General features: G+C 37.2%; 1 protein-coding gene across 3 annotated transcripts in view; it reads left to right on the top strand.

The window, feature by feature from the left end:
• The first annotated feature begins 2,823 nt into the window (after nucleotides 1-2,823).
• ppp1r37 (protein phosphatase 1, regulatory subunit 37) overlaps nucleotides 2,824-12,198 on the top strand; it is a 52,630-nt gene continuing 43,255 nt past the window's right edge. The window contains exons 1-2 of one of the 3 annotated variants that reach the window (XM_051869464.1): nucleotides 2,825-5,598; nucleotides 5,746-5,925. In XM_051869464.1, coding sequence (XP_051725424.1) covers nucleotides 5,268-5,598; nucleotides 5,746-5,925 — 511 coding nt within the window. In that variant the 5' untranslated portion in view covers nucleotides 2,825-5,267. Of the gene's footprint in view, nucleotides 5,926-12,198 lie in introns of all 3 variants that reach the window. The other 2 variants (XM_051869462.1, XM_051869463.1) reach the window with 2 other exon arrangements.

Raw genomic sequence — 12,198 nt, 5'->3', positions numbered from 1 at the left:
AGAGTAACAGTAAAATCCTCCAACTCGCCACATTTGTGGATTTACAGCCGGCTGGGGGAGACCGGGCCTCCCGACAGCCGAGTGAACTGCTCCCGTTCCCGTGCACCTGTCTCCCACACCTAATAGATGGAGCACAGAAACAGGTGGAAAGAGTAGATCTCTCGGAAATCATTCCAAGCCACACCCCAAAACCCACCACACTCTTCCAAGAAAGCCAACACAAACATTAAGATTGAATCGTCTCCTGTGATGGCGTCCTGTTTTCAGTTCACAAAAAGACGGATGGGATAAACACACTTCAAATGTTCCCGATACTCCCGGCATATATCAGCGCCTTTTGATATTTGAACACATTTTGTGAACTTTGACTCTTGGAGTCCAAAACCTCCACAAGACCTATGGCTTTCTTATGCCCGCAGCAGATAAATCGCAAGAAATCCTTAAACTGATGTCAGGTGAATGGATCTCTGGAGAAGAGCACATGAGTAATGTCCTGACGAAGACGGCAGCCTCCCCTATGACAAGGATCATTGTTGGATCCGTTTTCAATTTGCGCAATGTGCAAAATAAATCAAATGCTGAGGGAGACTTAAAAAGTGCAGCTATGGCAACCTGACAGGAAGTTCAAACAGATCTGGGGTTTCCTGCGGCGTCAAATAAGGCATGTCCACACCTGACAGAGATGAACCGGAGAGCGGTTATGCCACATCGCAAAACTTCGGTCTTCGCTTTTTCCCACGTTTGGTCTCCGTTTCTTTTCACGGTCGGTTAAAGAAAAGGTGCAGAGGATGCAGTTGGTTTTCCTCAAACCGGGCAATTGGCAGTGGCACAAGTAGCCATTAATAACTGCAGAGGAAACCAGAAAAATCACTTCGAAAAACAAGCTGAGCGAGTGCCTCCCATTTGATGTTAAAATATTTACTTTCAGCCACCTGTGGGAGGTCTCTGTTTCTCGTCTTCGCTCGCTCTCGCTAAATTAAACCACTGCTAACTGCATTACAGCTGGAGTCCCGGGATGCTGAAGTGTTCTGGTAATTGTTTCTGTCTTCTGCACAGATGAAGGGTCAAATCACACATTAGACAGGCCTGAATAATTAGAGCCATTTTATGAAGAACTGAGTGTACAAATGGTTTGGTTTGTAATTTCAGAATTGCAATGGAGGAACACAACAGTGCCAAGAGTTTGAGGCTTGTTGATGTTTCGGCTGGGAATGGGCCCTGGATGGGGAACAAGCAGCCAAGGGCCTACAAAGGGCCACTATGGTATAAGTAATTGTACCACAAACTAGTACTATGATTTTTGTGGGTTTGTGTGTGTATCCAAGTATATATGAATGAATGAAGGCATATATATATATATATATATATATATATATATATTTATACAGTCAAACCAAAAATGTATTCGAACACCTTGAACATTTCATTCATTATTACAGTTTATTCACTATAGTTTAAAAAATGGTAATAAAATACGACAAGATCTCAGAGTTAAACTGTGTCAGAAAAATATTAATCTTAATTATGTCAGATAACACTTAAGCAAAACATGGTCAGGTCAAAGTGTCGGAATAATTTTTGGTTCCAGTTTTTATCTATTTTACTTGTAGTCCACTGTATGAATAATTTTTGGGTATAATATGTCACAGTTTACTTTATTTTGCTATCCTCACTTACATAAATGAACTATAGTGTCCTGCACCCACTAGTGAAAATATATCAAAAATTATATCTAGTGTCTGAATAATTTTTGGTTTGACTGTATATATAGTACTGGTCAAAAGTTTGGCCGCATTACTATTTTTAATGTTTTTGAAAGAAGTCTCTTCTGCTCATCAAGCCTGCATTTATTTGATCAAAAATACAGAAAAAAAACAGTAATATTGTAAAATATTATTACAATTTAAAATAATGTTTTTCTATTTTAATATACGTTATAATATAATTTATTCCTGTGATCAAAGCTGAATTTTCAGCATCATTACTCCAGTCTTCAGTGTCACATGATCCTTCAGAAATCATTCTAATATGTTGTTTTGATTCTCGGTTATTATCAATTTTGGAAACACTTGTCCAGCTTAATTATGCTGTCAAATATATATATATATATATATATATATATATATATATATATATATATATATATATATATATATATATATATATATATATTTAAAACAATTATTGCGATTAATCACATCCAATAGAAAAGTTGGTTTACATAATATATGCGTGTACTATGTATATTTATTATGTATATATAAATACACAAAATACAATTTATATAAATATAAATATTTTACATATAAATATACTTTTGTTAATTAATATAGATATGCATGTGTGTGTATTTATATATACATAATAAATACACACATATAATATGTAAACACCAGCTTTTATTTTGGATGCGATTAATCGTAATATATATATATATATATATATATATATATATATATATATATATATATAAACAAACACACACACACGAATGAATGAATGAATGAATGAATGATTGCTTCATTCATATACAAATTTATACAAACAAACATTTAGCTAGTAATTAATTTAGTATTAACTTATTTCTACTTTGGATACCGTTTATTTAGCATCAGTGTTGTTATTTTTGTGGGCATGTAGAGATCAGAATTCGATTGGGATTCCAATTAGAATTGAGGTGTCGATGACCTCTAGTGGTGAGATGAATGAACTGAGTGGTGTGATGTTACAGTGAATAGATGCGACAGTCAACACAAACTCGGGTGTTAAAGTACCTTCCATCTATTTTAAAGACTCAGAAACATTGTACAGTAAAAAAGGACAAGAGACAATATTTTATCAACTGAAGAGAGCAAGGATTTATAAAACTATTCTATAAACTACCCCTGAAAACTAAAAAGATGTGGGGAGAACAGACATTGGACATGTAGCATGGTAATACCATGCTATTCTTATAAATATCAAGGTTTATGAAAACAGTAGCCATTTGTTCAGTACTATGGTATTACCATCACTGTAGCATGGCCAGTTGCTTAAAACATCACAGTATTTTGCAGAGCAATAACACAAACACAGAGAATAACAGGTAATGTATTACATGAGCTACACATTTTGTGTCAGACTTTCAACATAAACATAATAATGTCACCCAAGAAACATCATTTTAGCAGGGAATACCATGCAGTAAACATGTATAGGTTAAAGTCAGGTGACCTTCTCACAAGAAAAGTTACATTTAGATAAAGACAGTGAGTTGATCACATAGATAACTCCTTACATACTGCCTGTGAAGGAAGCATTTTACACTTATCAGATGCAGTCATGATTTGACTTGTTGTTGCAGGTGGCATTAGGGGAGGGGCAAACTTATTGTAGCAAGAATGTGATTTTATATGAAAATCTGTGTAGTGCAGAATGAGTCAACAGTATTTATAAATACTACAATTTCAGGATTTTAGCCTACTGTACATTATAATACCACAATTAGCCTACATAGATTATTTTGGTAACACTACACAATAAGGTTCATTAGTTAAACATCAGTTAATGCATTAACTAACATGAACTAACCATGAGCAATACATTTGTTACATTTACTAATCTTCGCTAACGTTAGTTAATGAAAATACAGTTGTTCATGTTAGTTCACAGTGCATTAACTAATGTTAACAAGATTTTAATAATGTAGCTATTAGTAAATGTTGAAATTAACATTAACAAAGATTAACAAATGCTGTATAAGTGCAGTTCATTATTAGTTCATGTTAACTAATGTAGTTAACTAATGAACCTTATTGTAAAGTGTTCTTTTCCTTACATTTTTTATAAAGTATTGCACAGTCCCATTAACGCCAATAATATTGCCAGAGAAAAACATTGTAAATAAATTGCAATTCCTGTGCAATTTTTCGACGTCATTTGTAAAATATGAAAATACGTGTCATAAAAGTGTCATTTTACTATGTATATTTTATTTACCCTGAATATCTACTCAATATATACTTCTTTACATTTACATATATTCATATGTATATACGTTTTTCTCTGTTTTCTCTCAAAAAAATATACATTTTTTTCTCTGTAACACGCGTCATAAACCATCCAACGTGACAGCTGTTTGAAAAGGATCAAATGTCAACTGATTCGTTGATATTTTTATAGTCATTTATTATAAATGCTAATCTAAATAAATTACAAACGCTGTTGCTGCGAATGAAAATCTGCCAAAGAAACAAAACACACCAGCAACTCTGTAATTTTATTGGGAGCACTTCCTCATAAACAAACGCTCGAGTTGAAGCGCTGAAAGTGCGGCAGCTGAAACCTCCGATGCGTTTCCAACCGGGGTGATGACGTATCTCCGAACAGTCAACAGACGCGCACAGTCGGTCCGGACTGAAGCTACAACGGGGCTAATATTTCTCCCTTTTTCTGCTGTCTGTGCGCTTTGGCGATGTGAAAAACATCGTTCATACAAGGCGGCCGGAATAGAGTGTTTACACGGCGCAAACGAGTCCGTTCGTGGCGGTTTTTGGGGATGAGAGCGCGCTCCGGAGTGTGACGCCTGTGTTTATTCGTGTTCACTGCGACACGGAAAGTGACAGTGCAGGATTCCTCGTCTTGACAGCTTAAAGACACGACTGGAGCGTCAAACATTTAGATTATTGGCTTAAGGAGTCCGCTTTACTACTTTAATGGTCTTGGTGTAGGACAGCAGGCCAGTGGAGAAAGCCTGATCATCATCACCATAATCTTCATCACCCCACGGCTTGTTTATAGTTGCTTTAAATACATCTGTCAGTGCTTAACTTATTTTTCAACGCGATGAGAAGAAATTTACAGTATTAATGGTGGACGGGGACATTAATAACACAATGTTTGCTGATAATGTCAACACGATGTGCATGTGAGACTCTTTTAATGCGGCTAAAACTGATTCAATTTGACTGAAAGATGTTGTAGGTGTCTACAGCGTTGATTGGAGCACTTAATTGGACATAAATACTAAAAAAACACAGTGATTTTCCTGATGCAACCCTTAAAAATCAATACCACAGCGACATATGAATGAAGCGAGGTGCATAAATAAATACAGGCACTTCTATGATGTGAACTTTTAGTTAGTGATACACTCACTAAGGAGATATTGAACGTTTTCTCCCTAAGCTTGAGAGGATTGAACTGAATTGTAGGTGGTTGAAGGGAACTTCTATCGTTTTTGGTGTGAGACAGGCAGTGGCGTGCTCCAGCTCCCTGGAAATGAGAAAATGAATTGCGAGGATCAAGCTTTAGATTTGTGCAATGCTATAGATTTGTGCAATGTGTCTGATAACACTATATCACACGAAATCCTTCCTCGTGACGGCCTCCTGCTGATGGATGGAGACCAAGGGGAACGGGACGCTGCTGTCCTGGCCAGGTTAAAAGACATCCATTTGAAGGATGATGATTCCACAGAGCTCAAAGCACCGCATAGTCAAAACAATGGATCCATTGCGGTGTCAGCCGACCCTGTTAATGGTTCTGCCGGTGACCTGAGCAAGTTTGAGGAATCGCCAGTGACCAACTGCTCTGCTGGAGATGGGGGTAATGAAGCAGGTGATTATGATGATGATAGTGAGATGGATATCGGTGTGGATTTAAGTCTGGATGAAAATGGCATTTTAGAGTTCGAGCCAGCCCAGACTCAAACTGAGGAAAGTGCCTCTATTCGCGACAACTCTCTAATATCAGAAACTGTCATAGAACTGCATTCGCAGACGCCTTCAGAGGAGCGTAGCGTCGACGTGCCCTCGGAGACGGCCTCCACGGCTACCACACCGGGCGAGGGAGTTGGGAATAAGCACAGGTCAAAGAGGGTGACCTTTCCATCAGACGACGACATCGTCTCTGGCGCGGTCGAGCCGAAGGACCCTTGGAGGCACGGTAAGTGGACCTTTACGCCTCGTTCAGACTGTCAGTCCAAATCCCATTTTTGTGCATATCTGATTGGAATCTGAGCAAGTGTGAACGGCATATGTGGTTTGAAATCTCATTTCTAGAAAAATCCGAGCCTGTCGCTGCTAGTCGGCCTGGTCCACATGCCTAATAAAGCAAGATGGGCCGTACTGCAGAACACGAGATCCATTGGACTTAGTAGTCCAGAGGCGCTGCTACACATTGTCATATTGTAAGACAACATTGCAAATATGGATGCACGAAATATCGGCCACCATATTGGTATTGGCCGATATATGTTCATTTTTAATGTTATCGTTATCGGCCCAAAAAGAAAATTTGGCTGATATATTAAAGCCGATAAATAATGGATTATTTCCTTCAGCTAAGACGCGTCAGATGCGCACTGTCCACCATGATGGTTTTGAATTGCTTGAAATATGATTGGAATCACTTCGAAAAGGAAAATACAGTTACAAGTCTGTCATATAGGCTACATAAAATTAGAGAAAAAAACGAAAAAAAATTATAATTGTGGACATGGCTTTTAATGGTGAAACTTTTTTCTTTGTAATCAGGCTTTAAAAAATTATATAAAAAATTGGATTTAGATTTATAGGCCAATATATCGGTTATCGGGTTTCAAATATCGGTAATATATCGGTTATCGGCCAAAATTGTCATATCGTTGCATCCATAATTGCAAACCCCTCCATGTTGTAGGCCTACCAACACAACATCATTGCCATTGAAACCAACAAATATTTTTTTAGAAAAACAAAAGAGCGCCACGGTACACACACATCAGATTGGACAGTCAATCATTTAGAACAGATTCCATTTGGATACACAAATAATCGGATTTGGACAGTGTGAATGTAGCGTTGCAGTTTTTAGGCTGTTGAGTTCAAAAATATTGAGTTCCATCTCAAATCCAGAGCTCATCTCCTGCGGCTTGCGTTGTTGTGGCCGATATATGTTCATTTTTAATGTTATCATTATCGGCCCAAAAGGAAAATTTGGCCGATATATTAAAGCCGATAAATAATGGATTATTTCCTTCAGCCGAGGCACATCAGATGTGCACTGTCCACCATGATGGTTTTGAATTGCTTAAAATTTGATTGAAATCACTTCAAAAATGTGCAGTCTGTCATATAGGCTACATAAAATTATAAGGAGAACATTATAATTGTGTGCTTGGGACATGGCTTTTAATGGTGAAACTTTTGTCTTTGTAATCAGGCTCTCAAAAAGTATATAAAAAATTGGATTTAGATTTATCGGCCAATATATCGGTTATTGTTATTGGCCAAAATTTTCCTATCGGTGCATCCCTAATTGCAAACCCCTCCATGTACCTACCAACACAACATCATTGCCATTGAAACCAACAAATTTTTTCATAAAAACAAAAGAGCGCCACAGTACACACACATCAGGTCGGAACAGTTGCAACACACAGTGCGGACAGTCAATCATTTAGAACAAATTCCAATCGGATACACAAATAATGGGATTTAGACAGTGTGAATGTAGCGTTACTGTTCTTGGGCTGTTGAGTTCAAATATTGAGTTGCATGATCTCAAATCCAGAGCTCATCTCCTGCGGCTTGCGTTGTTGATCCACTCTAAATGGTTTGCGTAATTGTGCTCGGACTGCTGAGTTGAAGCCAAGGCTTTGAACATGGCTTCTGTTACCTGTTATGCTCCGAGAATGGTGGCTTTTTCCTGAAAGACTCTGTGATCCAAGTGACATTTGATCCGTAAGTCCTCCAGGGTCATTCAACGGCTCCATAACAACCTTTTGCGATCCGTCTGAGCCTCAGGCAGCTGTCTCACAGATATGGAGAGAGCTCTCTAACTCTTGCAGACGGTGTTTCGTAAAGCACATTCGGAGATATCAGCATCTTGTAGACAGAGAGTACCGGTTCATTGTTCTGTTTGATTGGCTGCAGTGTGTCTGATGTTTTTGAGCCAGCAAAAACATAACAGCCTCGTTCTTTGCTTTCTAGGCCAAAGGTTTCGAGGTGTGTCTCTGTTTACCCTGCAGGGAATCTCCTTTGCGCACTGGTCAAGGTGTTGTGTGTGCTGTTTTTGTCTGTGGAAACTCAACAATTGAAACAACAAAGCCGCCGAGACACAATAAACGCAATGTTTTGTCTGACAGCTGCTGTTTGTTTACATAGTAGTGTCGGTTTATAAAGGCAGTTGGAAAATTAGACATATTTTTAAAAATATTTGTTATTGTATGTAGTTTAGCCTAGTTTTGATGTTGTTTCCAATCTACTTCAAACTCAATTTAGTCATCTTTAGAAGTCTGTCAAACGAAACTTAACTTGAGCTTCATTTGTTAATAACAGACATTATATAATTGTGAACACATTTGTAATTTATTACATTCAAATATAAATATAGGCTGTATAAAATCTGGACCTTTATATTGTAACAATTTGAAAATACATCTGTAACAATTTACAAAAACAATAATATGTGCTAACATCATGAGCAGTACTTTTACAGTATTAATCTTGGTTAATGCTAATTTCATCTATATATACTGACACTTGAGGTTTTTTAAACAAACCTTATTTTATTATGAAACAAACATGAAAAATAGTATTAATTCACGTTAACCAACATTGATAAATGCTGTAAAAATGGTTTGTTGTTAGTTCATGATACTTGAGATGCACGATATATCGGCCACCATGTCGGTATCGGCTGATATATTTTCATGTTATCGTTATCGGCCCAATAAGAAAATTTGTCCGATATATTAAAGCTGATATATAATGGATTATTTTCTTCAGCTGTGACACTTCAGATGCGCACTTTGTGGTTTTGAATTGCTTGAAATATGATTGAAATCACTTCAAAAAGAAAAATACTGTGCAACGTACAGCGCAAGTCTGTCACATAGGCTACATAATATTTTCACGAGTTTACACGTACATGAAATCAAAGTAATTCATATAGTAATTTATGTGTATTTGGCGTGCTGTCCGGGGGAGGGCTCCGAGCTCGAAATTTGGCCTGAACCCACAGTTCTCCCCTTCCTTAACTGGGATAGAAACCAGCCAAGAGTGAAGTGATGGGGTGGTGGAGGGATGCTGTGAAACTTGTCGCGGGATAGAGGTGAGAGACGTTTTGATAAACCGGCTTCCTCTTGCACTGATTGGTTGATTACCTGAACGTGCGCCTCCCGAATTTTGTTAAATAAAACTTCATATAATGATTGAGAACATTATAATTGTGTGTTTGGGACATGGCTTTTAATGGTGAGACTTTTGTTTTTGTAATAAGGCTCTCAAAAATTATATAAAATTTTTATTTAGATTTATCGGCCAATATATCGGTTATCGGCTTTCAAATATAAAGAGTTATCAGTATCGGCCAAAATGTTCATATCGCAAATTGCTACATTATACGCAATGCATTAACTTAGTTTAACAACTTTAACCTAGCTGCAAAGTGTTACATGTACATTATACATTGTTTGAAAGATCATTAGTAATGTTTACTAAATAAAAAAAAGCATTGTCTAATTTGTTGTCAGCAGTCTACTTAGTGTTCATTACATAAACCTCTTCTTGGAAAAGACTGATTTATGTACATCCAGATCCAGTTATCCCAGGCTGTTTGTGGTAATAGCCTGTAATGTTTATGTATCTGATTAGCTAGCACAAAGGTTGCTGGTTAATTTCCAAGTAATGTTGTCCTTGGAGAGTTCCAGCGATCCCAATCCTGCTCCGCCACTATTGTGATTTTGAGCAGGGCACAGAGAACTTCAGCAGGGCTGTCCTTGCAAATATTGTTCTTAAAGCTGTTAGGGTGAATTGCAGTGGAGTAACTGAGTAACTAGTTAGTTTAATTACTCATGTGAGTAAACCCTGATCTCAGTAAAGCTGATCTTAGAATGGTGACTTTTATATCACAGATGTTGGCAGGTCTTATTTCACAGTTGCACATTGTTCTCTTTGTTATTTAGGTATGAGGAAGTACTTTAAGTCACCTGACTGTACTGTACATTCTATAATTTCCTTATATTTTGAGGTTGAACTTCCCACTTTTGTAGCTTGGTTTCCTACACCCTTTCCTCTGACCCAGAGTTTTGGTCTCAGGGAAACACTGCAGTGTTTGTGTGTCTCCTATCAATGACTTCATGAGAGAGCCAGTGGATCTGAAAGCAAGCTGTTTGTTCTCTTTTACTTGGTTGTGTTTACGATGACTTAGCAACATTTTAAAAATAAAGGATATTTATAATAATAAATAGAATAAAAATTTCTGATAAAAAGAAATTTTATTTGTTCTCGACCGTTCAAAATTATGTTTTTGTCTTTTATTTTCACCAAGGCTGCATTTACTTGATCTAAAATACTATAATATTAATAAAATATATTTAAAATAATTGTTACTGTTTCTCTCGTGCTGCTTATTTATTTATTTTTTGTGGAAACTGTTTAACATGGAAATCTTTTGTAATTTTATATATATATGCCTAACATAGATGAGGTTTTGTCAAAATTGCAGAAATGATTGGTGATAGTCTTGAAAGTATCAGTAAAGGCTCGTTCACGCCAAGAATGATAAGTATAAAGATAACTATATTTGTGTCCACACCAACAACAATAACGAACAATAACGGTCTGTTTATTCTAAGTTCACGTGCTGCAGTTTCAAAGTGTGTACAACATGTTTTTGCTGTTCTTGTTGCATTTACACAGCTTTAACCAGCAGGTGTCCTCAGCATGCTATGTTTCGAGTGAATAGCTAGTGTAATCGATCTAATCTAACAGGGAATTTAGCTGACAAAGTCAATATAGTGGAATAAAAATTCACTGCAACTTCAAAGAAAGCAAGACAATGTTGTCGAAGACACTGTTTGCTAGCCTGGCATAATGATCTCATCTCCATTAATTACACTTCTCTTACTGTTTATTCCAAGGGTATGACCGATTGTTTTCCATATATCCATTTTCTTTCAAATATCCTTGAAAAGGGGGATTGACTTGTCAAACAGTGGTGGATTTTTCTCCGCAATGTTGTCTGCCATTTTAAATGAGCTAGCCCTTAAATTAGAATGGATTCTGATTGGCTGTCAGCATTTTTTCGTTTCGTAGTTGTTGATTAAAATGCTAAATTTGGTATTACATTGGGGGTGGAAATGAATAGGCTTGGACTTGATGCTGGTAACCCAATGCAGAGGACAGTGTTGATACCATGTATCTGAGGCGGTGTTGGTGACATGTTGTATAAGTCGTTAAATCTGATGATTAAATAAGTAATTTAGTTAAATGAGCAATCACGTCAACAATCGACAATAATTTTACAATCATACTAACCTTTACTTTTTACTAAAAACCCTTCTCATTCATTTGGTGAGGAACATGGCATTTTGAGCACCCTGTCATGCTGTTGGCTATAGACCTTATGTAGCCCCGCCCCTTTTCAGTGCCGCGCTCGTTGTCTTTTGTCTTCCGGTTTGTATTTCCACAGCGATCTTACATATTTATGAATGAACTGCTCGTTTTAAAATCTTCCCGTTCTACTGACATTTGTTAAGACATCTGCTTTAAACATTATACGATAACTTTCATTAACTCTACAACAAGTAAATCCACTTCACCAGCTAAATATTCTTTGACAGTGATGCCATAGAAATATACAGAGCTACCGCGAGAAATGGAAGTTCAAAGACAATATTATAAAGATGGTGGCGCGCTTGTTTCTCTGGAACATATGGTCTATAAGCCACTGCAGTAGACGCATATTGCAGTATTAAGGCTAACGATTAATCAATTAATTGATTGTTAATTTAAACAACAATCAATCATGGGAATTTGTGTAAATTGACGTCCCTAATAGCTAAAGATATTAGCTTTTGAATCTAGTCTTGTTCTTTGGGAGATTTTACACTTTTTAACACTTTCATTCAGGACCTTTTTGATGTGTCTTGGCTACAGGGAAAGGGCATGGCTGGCGTGGGTGTGTTTTTCTCTCTCTTAACCCACACACCGGCCCCCATGACCGTGGCACTGCTGTGTGAATGACTTTGAGGTCCGCTGGCATGAGGTGGTGTGAAGATCTATTTTGGAGCATATCGCTCAGATGTTACTGACCCGTGGTGTCTCTGAGAGCTACAGCACAGCTCCGGGCCCCTTGTGCATATCTGACGGGGATAAAAAAATCATTCATTTATTGAATGATATTTATTGCAAGAATGCTTTGGTCAAGTTTAGAAAGCTCTGGAGCTTTAGC

Source organism: Ctenopharyngodon idella, chromosome 18, assembly GCF_019924925.1.
Source record: "Ctenopharyngodon idella isolate HZGC_01 chromosome 18, HZGC01, whole genome shotgun sequence".
NCBI lineage: Eukaryota > Metazoa > Chordata > Actinopteri > Cypriniformes > Xenocyprididae > Ctenopharyngodon > Ctenopharyngodon idella.
Note: the sequence above shows the minus strand (reverse complement) of the source record. Positions and strands in the feature narration are given on the sequence as shown.